General features: G+C 36.7%; 1 protein-coding gene across 1 annotated transcript in view; it reads left to right on the top strand.

Moving 5' to 3' along the window:
* LOC150104032 (hemicentin-1-like) overlaps positions 1-24,803 on the top strand; it is a 792,930-nt gene that overhangs the window by 224,338 nt on the left and 543,789 nt on the right. Inside the window, exon 13 of the mRNA XM_090396385.1 lies at positions 4,009-4,196. Within this exon, the coding sequence (XP_090252511.1) occupies positions 4,009-4,196 (188 nt within the window). The remainder of the gene's footprint in view (positions 1-4,008; positions 4,197-24,803) is intronic.

The raw sequence follows: 24,803 nt of genomic DNA, 5'->3' as shown, positions 1-24,803 counted from the left end.
AATATCAAGATCTCTGTCTAACCTTCTCCATCCCCTCACTGGCCAGTCAGTTCAATAAAAAAAAAACCCATAGAATTTCATACAAGAATAAAAGACATTAACTGGCAGATACAGACATGTTAGTAAGCTTTGACATTGTCTCTCTCTCTTCATTACTATCCCTCACAAAGAGACTATAGAAATTCTAACCCAAAAATTTCCATGAGACATAATGGAATTATTCAAATTTACAATCACATTAGGTTACTTCAAATGGAAAGATAAAATATATAAACAAGAGGAAGGAACAGCAATGGGCTTACCCTTATCACCTAATCTAGCCAGCTATTTTTCTTGAACACCTAGAAGAAAGAATTTTTATTCTCGACTCAAAACTAACAATGTGGCTGCAATATGTTCATGACGTTTTTGCAGTTTGGAGACATACAGAACCAGAAATATGCATTTCTAAAAAAATCAACACCCTATCCTCTATCAAGTTCACAGTGGAAAAAGAATCATTAAATGGTATTTCCTTTCTTGATGTACACATCCAACATAAGCAAGATGGCTCCATTTCCACTTCTATCTACCGAAAAACCAACTTTTTTCAGGAAATCATGATATTTTAAATGTGAGACTGCCTATAGAATCTACATTGGGTCTTAGTGGATAGTTACTTTTATGTAGTTTTGGTGAACCATATATTCTAGAAGGTCTTGTAAGGTATATTTTGAGTCTTTTGATGGTTTCTTCATTTATTTCTGATCATATGATTTAGCATTTAAGACTACAGTTCTATTACCTTTGCCAGATGTATTATGGATACAACGCATTAGCACCATCCATCTCATAAATATGGCATCATAAAATCATTAGTATTCAGAACATGCAAGATTTGTTCTTCTAAAGAATCCCTAAAACAAGAATTGGAAATTATTAAAGAAACAACCTTACTAAATGATCAAGTAAATAAATAAGTGAGCAAGAGGTGGATGGAGAGGTGAGCAAGATGCATGGAGAATTTAGCAAACTTGATGTTAATAAGGCTGTGGGACTTGATAATATATTACAAAGTATTCTGAAGGAATGTGCCAGGGAGTTGACATCTACCTCGACATTTTTTTAATATGAGTCTTGTGCTGGATCAGGTTCCAAAGGAGTGGAAGGAGAGCAAGATTCTGCTGCTTCATAAGAGAGGTGATAGAACTCAGACTTCAAATTATAAGCCTATCTGTTTGGCAGTTGTGATTAAATTGTTGGAGAAGCTGATGAAAACGAGGATCCAGAAGTGAGTTGACAACAATAGTATCATCTTTGATGGACAGCATGGATTTGCTAAAGGGAAGTCATGTTTTAGTAATCTACTTACTTATTACAATAAGACAATGGCTTCCTTGAAACAGATGAGAGGCATACACCATAGTATACTTAGATTTTCCAGAGGCTTTTGATAGATTACCAATGATAAGGTGATAGACAAACTAGAGTGGATGGGATTGGATATTAGATTAGTGAATTGGATCAGAGACTGACTATCTGATAGGTATCAGCAAGTTGTGTATGAGGGGAGTAATATCCCGGAAGAGGAAAGTCACTAGTGGTGTACCTCTGGGGTCTGTTTTAAGGGCATTGCTGTTTAACCTTATGTTAACGATATTGGTAAAGATTTTGATGGGGATATTCAGTTGTTTGCAGATGATGTCAAGTTTGGACAAACCATGAAGAGTAGAAAAGATGTTGTGGCCTTACAAGAAGACTTGAATAAATTGAGTGAATGGGCATGGAAATAGGGATGCTAGTTCAATGTCGCAAAATGTAAGGTTTTAATATTTGCAGGGATGTAGAATTTATGCTTGGTGGGGATATATTGCAGGAAATAAGAGATCTTGGGGTGATAGTGGATAAGGATCTGAAATTTAGGGAACTCATTGCCAAAATTGTGAGGATGCCACAAAGAACTCTGGGAATGTTGTGGAGGACACACTTGTAGAAGTAGGGGGGGGGATTCTTGTTCCATTGTATAAGGCTTTGATTAGACTACACATGGACTACTGTGCACAGATTTGGCCACCTGGTTTTCAAATGGATGAAGAGATGTTGGAAAGGATCCAGAGGCAACTGACTAAGGTAGTTTCTGATCTCTAGAATGTCGATGAGGAAAGGTTGAGAAGATGCAATTTGCTGAGTCTAGTAGATAGGTGGAAGAGGAGTGATATAACAGAGACCTATAGGTTAGTAATGGGTTGTTATAGGATCAATGTTTGAGAGGTTTTACAACAAACGGTGGGAGATCGGAAGAACCAGAGGTCATCCCTGGAAGCTGTATGAGGAGGGTGTGAGCAGGGGAGTGAGAAGCAGGTTTTTTTGCATGCAGAGTTGTGAATGATTGGAATGTCTTGCCTGAGAGAGAGAGAGAGAGAGAGAGAGAGAATATGGTGTCTGCAGGGAATTTGATGTGTTTAAGGTGTGGTATGATGAGTTGTGTTTATGTCAAAGGACCTCCTAGTTGAGTCTTTGACTTTATGGGGGCCTTAGGATAATGATAATAGATAATGCATACAAGTGAACATATTATCAGTTGGTGTCGCAACAGCAACATTGTCTGATGACATTGCACTCGAAGTTTCTTCAGGGATCATTAATAGGATGGTCAGTACACTCCATCCTTTCTAACTCCCACAGGGAAAAATCTACTAGTGTCATTCTGCTTATGGGGAGAGTGAAGAGAAAAGAAATTAGCTTTGCATAAGCCATCCAGGTTTACTTTCAGCACAATCTACCATTGTTGTATGAATATTGTCATCATTACACAGCCATCATAAGAACTTATGTCATGAGCAGAAATCTTCCATGCACAGCAATTTTCTTCACACTTTTAACTTGCTTGTTTTGTCTTTATTATTATTATTATTATTATTATTAAACAAGACCTCATGGAGTCAAAGACTCATCTAGGAGGTCCTTTTATCTCACACACATTTCATCATACCACGTCTTAAATACATTCAGACTCCTTGCAGACACCACACTCTCAGGCAAGGCATTCCAATCACTCACAACTCTGCACGAAAAAAATCTGCCTCTCACTCCCCTACTCACACCCTCTTTATACAGTTTCCAGGGATGACCTCTGGTTCTCCCCTGATCTCCCACTATTCTCTGTAGAACTTCTCCACCATTGATCCTATAACAACCCCTTACCAACTTGTAGGTCTCTATCATATCTCCCCTCTTCCTTCTCTCCACTAGACTCTGCAAATTACATCTTTTCAATCTTTCCTCATACTCGACATCCCAGAGGTCAGAAACTACCTTAGTCAGTCGCCTTTGGACCCTTTCCAACATCTCTTCATCCTTCTGAAAACCAGGTGACCAAATCTGGGCACAATAGTCCATGTGTGGCCTAATCAAAGCCTTATACAATGGAACAAGAATCTCCCTACTTCTACACGTCAGTGTCCTCCGCATCATTCCCAGAAGTCTTTGTGTTGTCTTCACAATTTTGGCGATGTGTCCCCTAAATTTTAGATCCTTATCTACTATCACCCCCAGATATCTTATTTCCTCTACTTCCAACAATATGAGAATTTATGAGAATTTTATGAGAATTTAAAAGTGTGACTTAATTTTGAAACATCCTGTATATGTATTTTCTGTTCCAGTCAATTCTATCATTTAAATGTAGGATGGTTATTTCAGTTTAAGCAAAGTCAGTTATAAGTCCATATATGCCACAATTAGCTCAAAATGATTTTGAAATAGAAGTCGAGGCATTTAGCTTTTAGGCAATGCATAAAGAACACTGAATTGCATATTGTCAGTGAGATTTGATTGCTTGAAAATGATGCAGATCCATGTTACACAAATAAAAGTTAATAGTTCTTATTTGAATTAATTATTCATAAACTAGCTAAAATATATATGTAATTATGCTAGTTTCAGCAACATACTTATATTTTGAATAGCACTACAAGTGAAATAATATGCTTAATAAGTATATATATATTTTTATGTTTATTTATATAGCACCCCCTGTTATTTTGGATTCTCTGAGCACACAAGCCATACATGTATCACATTCAGCTGTGTTGAATTGTTCTGTACGTGGTGAACCTTATCCAAACATTATCTGGATCAAAAATGGCAATCAGATTGAATTAAATGACCATGTTCAGCAAATGAAAAATGGATCACTAATTATTCATAATTCTCTGGTATGATTTTTTCAGTTATTTGTAATTACATTAATGTGTACATAATAGTTACATTGTCTAAAATGGGCTGTTTTAAATAATGTTAAACATTTAATGGAATGAAATAGCACAAGAAATGAATTAAATTACCTAAAATTCACATACCTAATCATCCACATGGGAACTACATAAAAAAATAAAATAAAATAAATAAGAAAACCTCTCTGATCCATAGTAGATGCTATGAATTCCCCTCCACCACCAGAGATTAGCCAAACAATAGCAGCATCACTTTCCCCTTTATTTCCTTATCCCCATCGGCCATACATTTTCTTAGATTAAAAATTCCACCCTCTTCAAATTTAAATTATTTAAATTCTAAATTATTTAGAATTAAATTACAGCTTGAATTTTATTTCAGTCTATGATCAGTTTTGATGTCACTTCTCTTTTACAATATTCCCCTGAACGACACCCTTATAAAACAAAAATTCTTCTTATTGCTGTGATCACATTTTTTTTTTTTTTCTTTTGTCATATTTTTCAGGTAAGCAACTTCTTTTGGAAGAAACAAAATATACAAACAGGTGGAAAGTTCTGTTATTCTGTTCTGTTTCCATATCACCTCTATCAGCCACTTTCTACATGGAGAGTTTGAAAACCATGCTCTTGACACAGTCCTGATTAAGTTTTCTTTTTGATTAAGGTATGTTGATGATGTGTTCTTAATTTGATCTCATGTTCCAGGTGCATTATACACGTTCCTCCCCAACAGTCAATGCCCAAGAATCCATTTCATTATGGGGGGGGGGGGAAGTGTTTTAAAACAGGCTTGCCTTTTTAAATTAAGATATTTCAGTAGCACATGTTTCATTTTTTAATATACATAAAACCTACTGATATGGGCAGATATATTCACAAACTTCAAGAAATTGATGAGGTCAGAAATTTCAGGATAATTTTTGACAAGAAGTTCGAAGAGTGCATATTGCAAAGTAGCCAAAATAAATTAACTGTGGAAAAGGTACAAAGGCAGATAACAAAGATGGTTTCAGGACTGTACAATGATAGTTATGAGGATCGGCTGAGGGAATGTGGACTGCAGAGCTTGGTGGATAGAAGAAGGAGAGGTGATATGATTGAGACTTTTAAACTGTTGAGAGGTGGTTACAGGGTTGACACTGGGGAGTTCTTTCACTTGGTTGAACAGTGGGGAAGAGTGATGACTAGAGGCCATCCCTGGAAGTTACGAAAGGAAACTGTGAGCAAGAGGGTGAGGAGTGGTTTCTTTGCATGGAGGGTGGTTGAACCATGGAATTCATTGCCTGATGGAATGATGAGAGCGAGAACAGTCAATGAGTTCAAAGAGTGGTATGATAGACTTTGTGTTTCTTAGGGGGGGGGACCTCCCCCTTGATGAGTCTTGATAGACTTTGTGTTTCTTAGGAAGGACCTCCCACAATGAGTCTTTTGACTCCATGGAGGCCTGAATAATAATAATAATAATAATAATAATAATAAATAATAACATATCAGATTATTTGGTTGCTGAAGAACAGGCTGACAAGCAGGAATAGAGAAGTTATTATCTTCCAGTATGGATTTAATTAAGGCCATTGTGGTCTCTGCATGCAGAGATCCAGTCACTTGGATTCTGTGGAGAGGATCCAGAGCCAAGTAACTAAGATTATAGCAGGTCTATGGAATGCTCTAAGTGTTGATAGATTGAATAAGCTGCAAAGATTAGTTGATAGACAAAAAAGAGAAGAAGTGATAGAAATATTATAAAGCATTAAAGGGATTTTATAGGATTGGCAAGAAGGGGGAGAGCAAGGATCACTCCTGGAAATTGTGCAAGAGTGTGGTTATCAAGAATACTAGAGCTAGATTTTTTACTTGGAGGGTGGTGAATGGATGGAAAGAGTTGCCACAGGTGGTTGTGAGTGCTTCTTTGGCAAATGTGTTCAAGGAGAGATATGGTAAGTATCATGTGAACTGTTTAGTTTGAACCTCCCATTCTTTGAATCCAGAGAGATGCCTCAGAAAATAATAATTATAATATTTTATTTGAGCAATAATAATTATAACTAATTATTATTTGTATAATATGGTATTATAAAAACTCTATTCTCTGTTCCATTGAGTCATTCCTCTCAGATGAACTTAACCATATATGATGCACTTGCTTATCTAGTGGTTTTTCAATGTGATGTGGAGACATTGGAGAGGGTTCAGAGGCAAGTGACTAAGACAATGTCAGGACTTTGGAATGCTGGCTATGGAGAGAGCTTGAAGAAATGTGGATTGCAGAGTTTGGTGGATAGGAGGAAGAGAGATGATATGATAGAGACATTTAACTCCCCAACTGGCCATGTTGGATGAAATAGCCTGACCACCCGAGCTTTGTTCATGGATCAAAATTTCATCGGCATTCTACATTTTATTATGCCATTACCTCCCCCCACCATTAATCCATTTATGGCTATTTTAGAGCCATTAGTGGATTAACTGTTTGTTAGCGACCTTTGTGTTAACTGTCTTTAAAAGTACTGTGTTACTTGGAATTTCCTTTACTGTCCTAAGATATTTGACCTTTTTTTTGGCCTCAGAATTGATTTATTGTGTCTCTTCCCAAAAATAAAAACGAATTTCATATATGCGAAAATCATCAATCCTGAAATGACCACCGATCAGCCTTTCCAATGAATATATTTAGGATTAGTAAATTTGCTGTATTTTATTCCTCAAATCAGTGCAATGGAACAAGATAACTTTGTTTCTTTACTTTACTGAAATTACAGAAGCATTTTTTTTTGTGGATTTTCAAATGTCTGTTTGCATTAAAAATATGTCAAATATTTATATTGTTAAATAACATTTTTTGAAATAAATATGATGACCTTTTGCTTTCTTCGGTAGCAAAATACCATTATATGGATTATCATATTTCAGTTTTAGAAACGAATTTTTATTTATTTTTATTTCTTTTAATGAATAACAAATAATGTTAAATTGCATTACTTGGTTTCTGATTCTGTTACTTTTCAGTATCAAAAATTTATATCCAGTGATATTTTACCAGGGATGCTCACCTTCGGCTTTTTTTTTTTTTTAGGATGCATATGACAATAATATCCATTGCATAACCACTGTACATATGTTGAAAACATAGTGTGAAGGATATCATATTATGGAATGATCCAAAATTTATGCTCCTTTTGAAGATTTTGTAATGCTCCCCCCCTCCCCCATCCTCTCATGGAACACAATTGCATAACTACTCTAAATTTCTACAGACTTGAAAGCTTTTCCAGACTGTATTCAAAATCTATTACTTCATTTTACCATTTTGACAAAAGAAATTAAGCAACAGTTCCGACTTGTGGCTTGAAATCATGGGGATGCTGCAACTTTCAAAATATACATACACACTGTAAGTACAGTGTATATACGCGTTTGGATAAAATATCAAAATTATGGCAAAAATTTTTTAAAAAAATGAAACATGAAAAAATATTGTTTATTATCGATAAAATTGTACAGTTTAGTATAATTCAAATTACTTAAAAATAAAATATATTCTTCTTGTTTTGTTTCATGATTTTGATATAATTATATCATTTAGTATAATTCAAAATTACTTAAAAATAAAATTCATTCCTTTAATTGTAATTAAAGGAATGAATTTACAATATTTGGACATTACAATTAAATCCTGCTTAAGGGTCAAAGCTGTATAACTGAGAGGAGACCTCCACATAGCCTTTAAAGGAATGCGGAGAACTGACCAGAGCTTCTGACCTAATGTCCAATCCTCACCTTCTCGTCGTGCGCCCTGTTGGGTATCTACTTGGATAATAAACGAATGAGGATGGGCTGGCAATTTGGGATTTAGCCGACCAAATTGTATTCTTATTGGTTAAACCAAAATAAAAAATGATGGTACAACATGACAAAATTTCATGCCGGCTGCGGCGTCGCCTGGTTAAATAAGGCCCTGTTATTTTCACCAGGGAACCAGGGCGAACAGTGAAAAGTCAGCTACTGGAACAAATCTGAAAAACAAACCCCAACTCCACATCACCAGAGTTAAAGATTGGTACTATCAATGTAAGAAGCCTGAATGGCAAAGAAATGGAGCTAGCTGAGGAATTAGATAAGTACCAGATCGACATAATAGGGGTGACTGAAACAAAAAAGACCAAAACTGGTGAGATCTTTCTGAGCAATAAATACAAAATGTTATATTCAGGCAATGACAATCAAGGAAAAGAAGGAGTAGCCATAGTATTCAACACAAAATACGAGGCTAATCTTCTTGAATGGCAGTCAGTCTCAAGTAGAGTAATGTGGGCAAATATGAGAATGGGGAACTGGACAATGAGACTTATTTGTGCCTATGGTCCCACAGAAGGTTCTACTAAGATAGAAGTGGAGGAATTTTCTGAGGCTTTAGAAAAAGCAACTGACACAATGAAAAACGAAAAGTTGATCCTTGTTGGGGATCTAAATAGCAGAGTAGGAAATGACTGTGAGACATACAAAAATATTGTGGGAAAATTTGGAGAAAAGAGCAAAGCTAATAATAATGGCAAATATCTGTTGGATTTCTGCTCAGGTCATGGACTGGTTATTACTAACACCATGTTCCAACATAAAAATGTGCACAAATTCACATGGAGAGAAGAGGCAAGGAATAAGAAAAGTCTCATTGACTATGTTATTGTTGATAGTGATGTTTTCTCCCTGGTGCAGGACACCAGAGTGTACAGAGGATTTGAAATTGGAAGTGATCACTATTTAGTCTTGAGCAGGATAAAATTGAATTTCATATTGAAAAGAATAACATGTAAGAAAGTTTTAAAGCAAATAAAAGTTGAGCAGCTCTCAGATGTGAACTGTAGACTAAAATACAGAAATATTATTGAAAAGAAAATGAAAGAGTTTGAGAACAGGAATCAAACCTTGGAGATTCAGTGGCAAACTCTGAAGGAAACATTGATTGATTCTGCCAGAGAGGCATGTGGTGAGGTTGTGGGCAAGGATAAAAAAATCAGAACTCCCTGGTGGACACAGGAAGTTAAAGAGGCAGTGAAGGAAAAGAAGAAAGCATATCAAAAGTTCCTGGGAAATAAGTCAGCTTTTACTCTTACAGAATACAGAGACAAATGTAAGAAAGCTAAACAGTGTGTAAAACTAGCTAAACAAAAGTCATGGGAGGACTTTGGAAAGAATATAGAAAATAAATATCAAGAAGGTGGCAAAATATTCTGGAGGTTGTTGAAGAAGCTTAGGAATGAAGGAAAGAGTGCTGTAAAAGGAGTTAGAGATGATAAAGGTGACGTGAAAACAGGAGAAAAAGATATCCTTGAAGTGTGGAGTAATTACTTTGAAAAACTGCTAAATGAAACAAGCAGTTATGACAGCACAGTGGTAAAAAACACTGACCAGGCATGCAGTCAGGAATACATATCCATACTTGAAGTCGAAAAAGCCATCAAAGGCTTGAAATGTGGAAAGGCAGCAGGAGTAGATGATATTCTACCAGAAATGCTGAAGTTTGGTGGTATAAGCGTCTTACAGTGGCTGCACTGTATAGTTCAGAAAGCATGGACAGAGGGATGAATTCCCGATGATTGGAGTAGAGCTCTAATAGTACCCATATATAAAAAGGGAAATAAAACTGAATGTGAGAATTACAGAGGTATTTCCCTACTGAGTGTTCCTGGCAAGATCTATGCAAGTATACTTGAGAAACGGTTGAGAAGAATTGTGGAAGAAAAGCTTGGTGAAGAACAAGCTGGATTCATGCCAAATAGAGGCTGTCAGGATCAGATCTTCACTTTATGACAAATAATCGAGAAAGCATGGGAATATAACAAAGATCTGTATTTACAGATCGACAAAGTTTTGTCGATTTGGAAAAGGCATATGACAAAGTGCCAAGAGAGAAGCTATTCAATACGCTGCAGTTATATGGTGTCAATTGGGCATTATATAAAGCAATACTTAGTCTTTATTTGAGCTGTAAGTCAGCCGTTAGGATTGAAGGAAGTACAGGGAGATATTTTAATGTTAAAATCTTTAATGTTAAAAGGATGTACATTATCCCCTCTGTTATTCATTATCTATATGGATCACATTATGAAGGAAAGTGGTATTAAACATGATATCAAAATTGGAGATGTTAATGTCAGCTCTTTGCTTTATGCGGATGATGTTATAATTCTAAATAAATCCGCTAGAAGTCTGCAAGATTCTCTGACTGAATTGAATAGCTGTTGTAATAGATATGGTAAGAAAGTCAGCAATAAAAAGACAAAGACAATGAAAATAGGCAGAATCATTGAAAATGTTAACTGTGTTGTGAATGGAGAACCTGTGGAACAAGTGAAACATTTCAGCTACTTAGGCACAATTTTTACTGAAGATGGTAAATTAAATATAGAAATAGACAACAGAATCAGCAAAGCTGGCATGGTGGGAAGTCAATTGAATAAATTCATATGGAATAAGAGAGAAATTAGTCGGAACATTAATTAGCTGTATACAAGACAGTGTTCAAACCAGTTTTAACTTATGGATCTGAGTGCTGGGTCAGAAGTAAAACACTTGACCAAAGACTAGAGAGACCACAGATATGAGAGTCCTGAGAAAGATTATAGGCGTGAACAGATGGCATCAATGGCAATATCATATTAAAAATGAGGATATTAGGAAAGAACTTGACATTGTCAGCATCCAGGAATGCGTTAGCAGAGCTAATCTCAGATGGTATGGTCACTTAAATAGAATGGGAGAGGAAAGATTAGCAAAACAAGTGTTCTCTGCCAGGTTGGCAGGAAGACGACCCAGAGGAAGACCAAGATATAGGTGGATTGATAGGGTACAAAGTGCCTTAGACGATAGAAATATAAGATCTGATAATGTTGAAGTCTTGACAAGTAACAGACTGATTTGGAGGAAAATTGTAGATAGGAAGTTAGTAATGATGTAATTTTTTTCATGTAGTACTATCATATCCTGTACACCCCTTGAGGGTACATGGCAGAAATTTGATGGTGATGATGATGATGAAATATTTAAAGAGACAGAGTAAACATGATAAGCAGTACAAACACTCTACTACTGGTGCTAACATCATATAAACAACAATGGAACTGCGTGACGAACAGTGCCACATTACACTAATAGCCAGCATATCACTATGACGTACATATGCTCGCGCGTAGCAATATGACACTGTGGTAAACATAGTGCTGCTAGCATCCTTCGCCCTCCTAAGTGCTACAAGATGGATTTTTATTATTTTTTATACAATATAAGAGAATTGTATAGGATTGTTGATGATAAAATTAAATATTACAAGCAAATATACATAAATTAATAAATATATTTATATATCGAGAAAAATTGGGAGTTCTGCCTTGCCTATGCACGAGCTGCCCCTGTAAGGCAATAATGTTGTTATACCATGGAGCTTCTCATTCTGTACTATTTCTTTGCAATCTAAAATCATCTGTTCTACTGTCTGCTGAAATTATTTGAAATTTTAGAAACACTATTCTATATTTTCACCATGTAAAACTGTTTATATGTATACCACACAAAAGAAAGTTCAGTAGTATTATTTTTGTTTATTTTTCTTAAAAAATCTAAAACTTGTGCTGCTTCTGCTGGTTGCTGTTTCTGAAATGGATTACTCTCACTGCTATTGAGAAAGCAAAGAGGGAACCCTTCTCTATTAGTCACACTAAAGTGCATCAAGCTGTAGTGCAGAATACATCAAGAATGTCTTGTTCATTAGCAGACATACTAATACAGAAATGGTGACATTTCTTTTCCATGCTGATACATTATTTATGCCAAAATAATTTCTTAATTTATAATGATCAGTTTCACTGTTATTATCGAAAATTATAAATTATTTAATACAATTATCTTGAAAAAGAGGACTTGAATTATTTTAAAAGAAAATGAGCTTATTCATTACATAACCTTCTTTTTTTGGGGGGGGGGAGGGTTATAGACCTATTCATTCAGCAGATATTTCGGAGAATTTATTTTATTAATCGTTTTCGAGACAACTGTTACAAACGTAAATCACTTGAGGAACATGCCCATTCATTTTAGTGTAAAATAGTAGCAAAGATTTAGCTACTTGAACAATGGCATGTATCTAAACTAGAAGACAATGTTATTGTATCTGCTGATGTTAGAACTCTTACATAAATAATTTTTTCTGACATGATTTCTCTATTAGTTATAATGTAATCATTTACAGAGTTTTGCCCTCTTGCATTCTCCCATTTTATATGCAGTGATTTCTTCTTTGTACTACAAGAAAAAAAATCAGATAACAGAAGAAAAATATGTAGTATTTTCTTTTACATCAGGTAAATTTATTACTATTATTACTATTACTATTATTACTGGTGACTCTAGGGAGTCCTTAAACTCATCGAGGGAAGCCCTAAACATCATGTCCACACAACTATACGACATTCTTACATTATCTCTTATGCCTTGCCTTGAACTCACTCACTATCATAGCACCTACAACAGACTCTGGCAGCTTATTCCACTCATTTATCACTCTAAAAGTAAAGAACCCAGCTCTAACACCCCTGCTAACCACACTCTTGCACAGCTTCCATAGGTGTCCCCTAGTTCAGTGCTTCCCAAACTTCTGGATGTCAGGTCCCCCATGAAAAGAATTAAAATATTTACGGCCCCCTTCGAAAAAAATCATAATGCAGACATATATTATTATAATATTTATTGTATTTAAATTCAATACATAACATACACAATGAATATTGCAAAAATCAAATGCAAATATTACATTTTTAGCATCTTACACACACATTTGACATGGCACATTATCTCATATTTTTATATAGATAGATATATTGTTATTGTACATTTGCAGTACAAGCACATGAAACGTGAAACAAATAGTAATAAAGAAAGAAGAATTAAAAACATGAAAGAAGTTTAATAACAATTTAATGTGATGGATGTTTCAATACTGCTACACAAAAAGTCAATATCAGTGAAATATTTGAAACTGCAATTCTTAGATTTCTGCTTTGAAATGAAACTTATATGAATAAGCACATATATTTACTAATATTCATTAAGCACTGAAATGCACAGGAAGCAAAATTTGTGAACCCGCACCAATGTTTGATTTTTTTCCATTAAAATATAAAAAATAACAAAAAAGAAATAATAAATAATAAAAATTAAATACTTTCTTTTAAGATAAAAAAATCTACTTAGTCCTAAAACATTTAAAATTTTTTTCATTATTTCACCCCCCCCTCAAGAAAACCTACGCCCCCCCCCCCAAAAGGGGGGCCACGGCCCACAATTTGAGAAGTGCTGCCCTAGTTCTCCCAACGCCAGTCCTGATCTCAAAATTATCCTCTGAATTAATCCTATAGAAACCCTTTAGCAATTTGAATATCTCAATAATATCTCCCCTTTTCCACCTATCAACTAATTTCTGCAACCCCAAAATCTTCAGTATGGTTCATTCCATAGTCCTGCTATCATCTTAGTCACTTGCCTCTGGATCCTCTCCACCTCCTCCCAATCAAGAAGGAACCTTGGTGACCAAATCTGGGCACAGTAGTCGAGATGAGGTCTTATCAAGGCTCGGTACAGAGGTACAATAACTTGCTTGTCTCTGCTCGTGAAGGTATTTTTCAACAACCAAATGAGTTGATGAGCTGATTTAGCTACTTTTGCAATGTACTCCCTAAACTTCATCTCCCTATCCACCAACACTCCCAAATCCCTAGCCTCATCAATCTCCTGAAGTACAGTTCCACCAATGTGGTATACTGCTGCTAATCTTTTCACCCCAAAATGCATAACATTACATTTTGCCACATTAAATTGACATCGATTCTCCTTAGCCCAGAACTCCAATCTATCCAAGTTGTCCTGCAAGATTTTGACATCTTCTGCATTCACTATTGCCCTACCCAACTTTGCATCATCAGATGATGAACTGTTTTGTTTCATCATCAGATGATGAAACAAATGAACTGTTCCTCTTAGATCCTTCCCTATATTGTTAATGAACAAACTAAACAGTGGTCCAAGAACAGAACCCTGCGGCACACCACTAGTCACAGGCCATCTTTTGGACTCTACTCCTGAATAAACTACTCTTTGATATCTCTCCATCAACCACCCACCTATCCATCTCACCAACCCTATATCCACATCCCATATGTTGTACTTTACCGATTAGAATTCCATGCGTAATCCTTTCAAATACCTTAGCCAGGTCCACAGTATCACTGTAAACGCATTACCCTTATTTAGTTAAGCCATCACCGTGTTATAAAACTTGAGCTAGTTAACGAGGCATGATCTACCCTTCACAAAGCCATGCTGTCCCCCGTACAGTATCTCATTTTCATCAATCTATTCCTGTATTTTTCCTTTGACTACTTTCTCCAAGATCTTCACAATGCTCCTGATATACTGATCGGTCGGTAATTTGCAACCATAGTCTTGAATCCTCCTTTATGCAGTGGAACTATTTTCCCCTCTTTCCATACCTTTGGGACTAAACCAGACCTGAGACTCAGATTAAACAGCATGGTCAAGGGCACTGATAATTCTTTAGCTGCTTCACGCAAGACCCGTGCCGGTATACCATCCAATCCCACATGTGTATTCACATTAAGGTTTTGTAATAGACTATTCACCTCCACTTCATTCATCACAATTCCTGTATAAACTAATGGTTCCTTCATTTTTTCAATGTCACCACCTAGATTATATACTTTTGCAAAGTGCTTGCTCAGGAACTCCACTATATCGACTGATTCAGTGACCTCCTTAATATTGTCATTCCTTAAAACATTTTGCCATGTACAGTTTTATTTCTTGCATGCAGCATATTGAAAGAACTGTTTGGGATTCTCTTTAGCTTGCATAGCTAGTTTCCTTTCATAACCAACTTTTGCTTTTTTTACCACACTTGTTACCCTTCTGGCCTGCGCTTTATACCGTTCATGTGCCTGCAGGTCACCTTTCTCTTTAAATTCCCTCCACAGTTGTTTCTTTTTTTTACAGCTCAAGCTTAATGGTGTTATTCATCCATTTAACCCCTACTTGTTTTACTATTCGGACCCTTGGTGTTCAATCAGCCATAACCTCCTGTAAATGCTCCTTGACCACTTCCCATGCTCTATCGACATCCAGCCCTTGCAGTTGTACATGCCATGGCACTGATCCCGGCAATCTCCTAAGCTTGTCATACTTGCCAGCACGGTAATTCCACATATACCCTGTCTTAATCGAAAATTCCACCCCTTTGGCCACCTCACAGGTGGCTAAGGGTGTGGCTAAGGATCACTCTCACCAATAGGTGCAACATGGTCATATTCATTATAGTCAAATTCTCAGATGCTATTATCAGGTCAAGCATTCTCATACCTCTAGTATTTTCAATTACATGCTGTCTCAGATAGTTATCCCTTAATAATTGAATAAAATCCTTTTCCTTCCTCACATGTGTCCTCTCCTCCTTCCAATCAATGTTACCATAGTTGAAATCCCCCATAATAATTATCCTCCTTCCACTCATTTCATCAATTTGTTCATGCATACTATCTCCACCATCTATTCCATCACCTGGTCTATAGCAGCACCCAACTGTATGTTTTGTTCTGCAAGTCTCAATCTCACACCAAATAGCCTCAAATGAGCTCTTTTCACTATCCTGCGATACAACGTCAATTCTCCTTGGCTGCAGTTCATCCGCTATCATCAATTACACTTCTCTCCCCTCATTTTATTCTCTCTGTCCCTCCTAAACACACCATAACCTACACATTCTATCCCACTAATTATATCATCTTCCGTCAGCCATGTTTCACTAATGCCAATAACCTGTGGCCAGGAAGAGCTAATCAAGACCAAAAATTCTTCCTTCTTTTTCCTAATACTCCTGGCATTAGTATACATGAAATGCAGTGGTCCCTTTGTCCCATCCCTATCTTGATGCGTTATTCTAACTATCCCATTCTGATTTGTTGGTCTTAGTACTGGCTGGGGTACATTATATACATTCTTACGCTCAACTGTCTCACTGATGTCCGCATATCCACTCTTCACTTCCCCTCCTTGCAAATTTACAATGTTCTTTCTTTGTGTTTTGAAAAGAAAGTGCAAATGATGTTTTTCTTACTATTTTTGCCATTATAACATCTGATATAATCTGAAGAGTGACATTTTATTGCTTTTCTCCTGCACAAATAAAAGATATAAGACAATAATATTGTTGATTCTGTTAAACTTCCTTGTATCAGAAATTTTTATTACAGAACTTTTATATAATATATATATATATATATATATATATATATATATATATATATATATATATATATATATATACACATATATCTCAGGGAACCCTGTAACCCCTAGAGAGCGTGTCCCCTGGGTGGTGGATAGGAGAGCCCACCATGTGTGTGTGTGTGTGTACATGCCCGTGCGTGTGTGTATATATATATATATATATATGGTGGGGTGGTCCGAATATACTGAATAAGGACTCGTGGACCAACAGGGCCATAAGGGGCAATCATTTTGATTGTAAGGGAACCGGCACTCCCATGGACCCCTAGCTGGATCTATCCTCTCTTTCTACTTTGAGGAAGATCCACTTACTTTAATCTTTTCTATAACGCCTTATCAGCCAACTCTTCTTACCTTATGACCCTTATGCTATTAGAGTACTCGAGGGCCATGGGGTCTTTTCATTTCTGGCCTTACAACTATGTCCTCTCTATAAACCTTACTATATTTCTTCTATAATCTACTCTTTCCCCTTCAATATACCCTATTCCTCCTATGGGTTTAAATTCGGAAGAAGACTAGTGCAGAAGCCTTAAGGTAGCAGCCCTACCACTGAACTATTCCATCGTCAGGCTAGTCCCTTGACATGGAGAACATAATCCTACTTGTAAGCTGACAGAAAAAGATAATTGGATTGAATCTATGGGAAACGACCCTGGAATGGAAAAGGGAAAACGAAAATGGAAACGACAAAATATAATACACATAGCAAACTGGAATGTAAGAGGAATAGCATATAAAGAAATAGAATTAGACCAGTTACTAAATGAAAGAAATTTTAAAATAGCAGTAATCACTGAAACAAAAAAGAAATTAAAAGGAACTATGAGAACTGAAAATTTTAATGTGATATACAGTGGAGTCAACAGAGTCCAAAGAGCAAGCAGGAGTCATGATTTGGATTCATAACTCCCTTTCAAATCAGTTAAAACATTATAAATTATGGAATGAAAGAATAATAGAAGCTAAAATAAAAATAGATAGAGGCTATTTAACAATAATTTGTTTATATGCCCCAGAAGAAGGAAGAGAACAGGATAATATTGATTTTTATAATCAGCTACAAAACATATATATAAAATAAATAAAAATGACTACATAATTTTAGCAGAAGACTTAAATGCAAGAATTGGAAACACGAAAATTAATAATAGTATAGGAATACATGGAGAACACACTCTAAACAGAAATGGTAAAAAATTAATTGACTTTGTAGTTTATAATAACCTAAAAATAATGAATTCCTTCTATAAACATAAAGACATACATAAATATACTTGGGCAGCAAGAGGATGGAAATCAATATTAGATTACTTCATATTAAATGAAAAGACATCAAAATTTTCACTAGATGTTAGAGTTCACAGAGGATATGAAATAAGCAGTGACCACTTCCTTGTTAAAATAATATTAAGATTACCACCTAAATAGCTACAAGTAACAAGAACAGAAAGAAAAATTGAAACATTTGCTTATAAAACTAGACTATTGAATGACACATGTGTACAATGGCTATATGAACAAAGAATTAACCAATATCTAGATAAAATAAAACAAAATATGAAAGATAAGATTAGGAGAATAGAAGAGATAAATGCAAGACGAATCAGAGTAGGAGAGAGAGAGAGAATTTAGGGAGTATGAGTGAGAGGTATGGGGGTGCTAGAAGAGGAGAGAATGGAAACAGTAGGAGAGATGGAATGAGAGAGAGGTATGGGAATGCTAGAAGATGAGAGGATGGAAACAGTAGTAGGAGAGACGGAATGAGAGAGGGATATAGAAGTGCTAGAAGAGGAGAAAATGGAAACAGTAGGAGAGAGGGAATGAGAGAGATGTATGGGAGTGCTAGAAGAGGAGAGAATGGAAACAGTAGAAGAGAGAGGTATGGGAATGAAAGAAGAGGAGAGAATGGAAACAATAGGAGTGAGGGAATGGTAAGAGGTATAATGTATGGAGACTCAATGATCCGTGTTGTTCAAGATAGGATGCGTGAGGAGTGTTTGCCAGGACCAACAATAGAAACGGTGGCTATGGCAATTAAGAGAGGTGAAAGGGTGGATGAGATGATTGTGATGGTAGGAACGAATGACTTGAGTGGTAATGTAAGTCGGGCAGCAAAAGATACGAGATTTTTGCTTGAGACTGTACGGAAGAAGACAGAGAGAGGAAAAATAGTGTGCGTGTTGCCTAGGTATGATAATGATGAGCTGAGCAGAAGAGCGGTGATATTGAATGGCATAATAGCGAGAATGTGTGACAAGAGAGGACTGGTATATGTGGATGCTTGGAGTGCATTTGAGGAAAGAGAGGAATTGTATGCGAGAGACCGTTTACATTTGAATGAGGAAGGACGTAGGCATCTGGAGAGATTGCTGTTCTGAACGAGTCAGTGTGTCCCAGGGAGGATGATAGCAGGGGTGGCCTCTTGTGGGAATGGATACTTGGGAGAAGGGAGACAGTGTCAGGTAACACTGAGCCCAGTAGAGTCTTGAAGGGATAATGCTGGCTACAGAAACAATGGCATTTATATGTGTTATACTAATGCCAGGAGTATCCGGAATAAGGGAGAGGAATAGATGGCGCAGATAGCATCAGCCTGGCCAAAAATTATTGCGATCACTGAGACGCGGTTGACAGAAGGGAATATAACAACAGGAATAGAAGTCGCTGGGTATAGCATTTTTCGTCAGGATAGGAGGGGAAAGCGTGGTGGTGGGGTACTGCTTATGATTAGTGATGACCTATGATCTTTAAAAGTGGAGAATTTGGAAGGAAGTGAGACAAATGATTTTGAGAACGTATGGTGTGAGGTAGAGGTAGTCAAGACAGGATATTTAGTGGGGTGTTGCTACAGACCCAGGAGCACAGAGGATGGGGACCAGGAGATGTTTAGACAGCTAAGTTTGGCAAGTGCAAGAAGAATGATTGTTATGGGAGATTTTAACTTCAGTAGTATAAATTGAAGAGAGGAAGATGCATGTAGCAATAAGGGAATGGAATTTCTAGAATTCTTGAGGGACAAATGTCTTAGTCAACATGAAACAGAGGGAACAAGAGGTTCAAAAGTTTTGGATTTGGTTATAGCATCAGAAGAATTGATAATAACTGAGTTGACATCTCTCCCACCAGTTGGAGAGAGTGGCCATATGGTTTTGACTTGGAAAATGAATAGACATGCAGGAAGTATCATAGAGACGGGAACTTATGTGGAATTATAAGGCAGGTGATTATAATAGTCTTAGACGTCAACTTCGGGAAGTTTCGTGGAGGGAGGAATTGGAAGGCCGGGGTATTACTAATGCTCGGGAAATTGTGAAAGAATACTTATTATCAGCAGTGGTAAGTTGTATACCACGAGTGAAGAAGAGGACGCAATTTGGAGTAAAGTGGATGACAAACAATATTAAACAGGAATTGCATGCGAAAAAGAGGCTATGGAAGAGATATAAGGAGACAGGTGAAGAGATGCATGAGGAATATAAGACACAGGCCAGAAGAGTGACTAGTGTGGTAAGGAAAGCGAAACTGGAATATGAGAGGAGATTGGCCCTAAGATCCAAAGAAAATCCTAGGGAATTTTTTAGCTATGTGGCCAGTAGGAGGAGAAATGACTGTGGAAGAATGATATTGTGGGATAAAAATGGGAATAGAGTGACTGATACAGAGGACATAGTGGAATTGTTCAATGAACACTTTATTGGAGTATTTCATCCTAGAGGAGTCAGTTTTAATGCTGGAAGGATAGGGCTGGTTCGACGTCTGGAGGTACAGGAGGAGAGTGTGTTTCAGATACTGAGTACTCTGGATGTCAGTAAAGCTGTGGGACTGGATGGTGTTTCACCACGAGTTTTGAGAGAATGTGCTAGGGAATTGGCAGTGCCTTTAACGTGGCTTTTCAATGAAAGTCTGGCTTTCACAAAGGTGCCCAGGGAATGGAAGGAAGGTAAGATAGTGCCATTGCATAAGGGTGGTAACAGACTTGAAGTGTCTAATTATAGGCCAGTCTGTGTGTCATCAGTAGTTGTTAAGATCTTGGAGAAAGTAGTGAGGGACCGTATACAGCATTGGGCAGATGAGGGTAATGTTATCTGTGAGAATCAACATGGATTTGTGAAAGGACACTCTTGTTTTAGCAATATGCTAGCCTTTTATAATACAGTTACAAGAACATTAGATGAGGGAAAGGCATATACTGCAATTTTCTTAGACTTGGTGAAGGCATTTGACAGGGTGCCACATGATAAGCTGATATTTAAGTTGCAGCACATGGGTCTGGATGTCAGATTGGTCAACTGGATTCAGGATTGGCTGTCTGATAGGTATCAGAGAGTTGTATATGGTGGAGCAGTTTCCAGGAGGCCGAGGGTTACAAGTGGGGTCCCACAGGGCTCAGTACTAAGACCTATATTGTTTAACCTTTATATCAATGACATAGCCAGTGGATTGCAGGGGGATATTCAGTTGTTTGCGGATGATGCGAAGCTGGGAAGGATTATTAGTAATAGTGCAGATGTGGTAGCCCTGCAAGAGGATTTAAATAAGCTAGATAGATGGGCAAATGAATTGGGGATGTCAGTTTAATGCAGCAAAATGTAAGGTCTTGACGTTTGGGAAACATCGATGGGATGCTGCATACTCTATAGGAGGAGTTATACTGGAGGAAGTAGGGGAGACAAGAGATCTGGGGTTGATGATTGATAGAAACCTGAAGTTTAGGGGACATATTGCAAAGGTGGTGAAGGTAACACAGAGGATTGCTGCTATTATGAGAAGGACACTGACCTGCAGAGATAAGAGGGTTATCATTCCTTTGTATAAGTCTCCGATCAGACTACACTTGGACTATTGTTCTCAGATTTGGTCCCCAGGATTTGAAGGGGATAAATTAACTGTGGAAAGGATACAAAGACGGATGACAAAGATGGTTTCAGGACTGTACAAGTCTAGTTATGAGGATCGGCTGAGAGATTGTGGACTGCAGAGTTTGGTGGATAGAAAAAGGAGAGGTGATATGATTGAGACTTTTAAACTGTTGAGAGATGGTTACAGGGTTGACACTAGGGAGTTCTTTCGCTTGGTTTAACAGTGGGAAGGAGTGATGACAAGAGGCCATCCCTGGAAGTTACGAAAGGAAACTGTGAGCAAGAGGGTAAGGTGTGGTTTCTTTGTGTGGAGGGTGGTTGAGCCGTGGAATGCATTGCCTGATGGATTGGTGGGAGCGAGAACAGTCAGTGAGTTTAAAGAGTGGTATGATAGACTTTGGGTTTCTCAGGGGTGGACCTCCCCTCGATGAGTCTTGACAGACTTTATGTCTTGGGAAGGCTTCCCTTGATGAGTCTTTTGACTTCTTGGAGGCCTGAATAATAATAATAATAATAAAATGAAGAAATAGAAATAGAATGGCTTAATATAAAAGCAATACTAAATGCAGCAGCAAATGAAAACTTAGGAAAGATCAAAAAATTCAATAAAAGAAAAAAACTGAAGATCTGGGATGATGCAATCAAAGAAATAATTAAAAAGAAAAAAAAGAAGCCTATCACAAATGGTTAAGCAGTAAAAGATTATAAGTTGAAATAGAATATAAAAGAATAAGAGCCATAGCTAAAAGAGAAGTCAGAAAAAGACATAGAGAATCATGGAATAAATTTGTTTCTAATTTAGAACATGATTTATATAAAATAAGTCCCAATGTATATAAGATTTTGAAACACCTAAATGCAGATACCAAAGAAAACATAAAATTAAACACTGAATTAAAATTAGAAGAATTTCTTAGTTACTACACAGAACTGGGGACGGACAAATATTTTAAAAAAGACAACTGGCAAACAATTATCGAAAATGAAAAGGAAATAACTGAAGAAGAATTAGAAATCAGCCTGAAAGAAACAAGAAATGGAAAATCACCTGGAGAAGATAAGCTAGGTTCAGAACTATATAGATATGCAGGAACGAGATTCAAAAAAAGACTCTTATTATTTTTAAATAAAATTTACTCAACTGGTATCCCCCAATAGAATGGAAAAAAGCTGTGATTCCTATCTTTAAGAAAGGTAATAGAGATGACCCTAAAAACTATAGAGGTATCAGTATACTAAATTCCTGTTACAAAATATATCGCAGAATCTTAAATAACAAACTAATGAAATATCCCAAAAACTTTATTCTAGAGGTACAGAATGGATTTAGAAAAGGACGATCATGTATAGACCCAGCCTTTTGCCTAAAATTAATAGTAGAGAAAATAAGAGAATATAATTTGGAAACACATATTGCCTTTATTGACTTTGAAAAAGCATTTGACAGAGTTAAAAGAAACATATTATTTAACATATTAAAAGAAAGGCAAATACCAAATAATATCCTAAAAGCTATCACAAGTATATATGAAAATAATCAAATACAAATAAGATTAAATCACGAGCTATCATATACAAGAGAGATAAACCAAGGGGTATGACAGGGATGTCCCGCTCTCAGCAACTCTTTTTAATATCTAATTAAAAAGAAAGAATGCAGGGATCAAGAGGTTTGCAGTCGTGGTCCTGTTTCTTTAGTTACTAATGGATTGCCCTCTAATGCACGGTTCATGATTTTTCAAGCAGTAATTCAATCCACAGAAATATGACAGACTCATTTGTTTTAAACATAAAAATACATTTATTTTGGCAAAACATAGAGATGTGATTTAGTCAAACTTTCAATTCTAAAGAGTCTGAGCTCCCCCCCCCCTCTTAAGTTAACACATCCAAAAAGGTTCTACTCTATAATTTCTTATACTATCAAAATCATACTCTTCCTTATATATATACTCTCAGACTGTTAATTTCTACTGAGTTGTTCAGTTATCATACATGGAAATTACACATATATACCTGGCATGGATTATATCATACGTGTTTCGTCTGGCAAATTTTACATGAGATAACATTCCTTCTAATGTTCAACCTTTGTCCCCCCCCCCCCAGAATTTTAGCTAGCATTCAAAATTAAACTTAACATAATAACATTAATTTCCTTTTTTCAATATAAACAGTCCGAAGCCTCGGTTTCCAGCTCAGCTCGAGCCTAAGATGCTGCTTGTTCCTTAGGTATAGACAAAATGTCCAAAGGAAGACAGTTCTTTAAACACAACATGGAAATTGGCTATTTCCTCAACGTTCAGTTTCTTATTCCTCTCTGGTTACATTATCTAAATACAAAAGGTTTCAGCTTACCGTTCTTACTTCATCTGGTAGATTTAGTACCTTCTTAGCTAGATCTCGGATCTCTTCACCACATATACTTCAATGGCGTCTCCGCTATTCTTTTATTCTACTCGAAAAGAACACTCTTTCACTGACTTATACACTGGTGTTGGTTCACCAGCGGCCCTTTATTCTGGAACTCTGGCTGCATTTTAGTTGTAGCTGTGATCCACGCGGGACATACAGCAAGGGGAAATTCTTGCTGCACACGGCGGCAAGCTTCACAGCTACTCAACTCTCTGCTCGGGAAACCAGGAACAGACGAAAAAAAACGAGAATGATTGAATTCCCTGCCGAAATTTTTCCTATCTTAAATAATTCACAAACATTCTGTGTTCAAGTAATGGGCTTCTCTAACATTACTTAGTATCTACAAAACTGATTATATACATGTTCTAGGTCATCAATAGGCACATTTTCCATCTTGAGGCATAAATATGTCCTTATCCATCCTTTCTGACGTTACCTTATGTTGGGTCGGAAAAAGAATGACTCATCAAAAGTGAATCACTACTTTTTCGACACAACACAGCGATTCTACTGGACCTTGCTGAGGCCTTTGACAGGATACCACATGTTACTCTAATCAGTAAACTGGAGCAGATGGGGAAGGATATAGGGTTGGTGAGATCGATAGGAGGGTGGTTGATGGAGAGATATCAAAGAGATATCTCTCCATTCTTTATTCAGGAGTAGAGTCAAAAAGATGGCCTGTGACTAGTGGCATGCCGCAGGGTTCTGTTCTTGGACCACTGCTGTTTAATTTGTTCATTAACGATATAGGGAGGGATTTAAGAGGAACAGTTCATTTCTTTGCTGATGATGCAAAGTTTGTTAGGGCAATAGTGAATGCAGAAGATGTCAAAATCTTGCAGGACGACTTGGATAGATTGGAGTTCTGGGCTAAGGAGAATCGATGTCAATTTAATGTGACAAAATGTAAGGTTATGCATTTTGGGGTGAAAAGATTAACAGCAGTATACCACAT

The sequence above is a fragment of the Typopeltis vanoorti genome, chromosome 8, assembly GCF_054136105.1.
Source record: "Typopeltis vanoorti isolate ZY-2024b chromosome 8, IOZ_Tvanoo_1.0, whole genome shotgun sequence".
NCBI classification, from domain to species: Eukaryota; Metazoa; Arthropoda; class Arachnida; order Uropygi; family Thelyphonidae; genus Typopeltis; species Typopeltis vanoorti.
The sequence above is the reverse complement of the archived record's forward strand: the minus strand, read 5'-3'. Positions and strand labels throughout refer to the sequence as shown.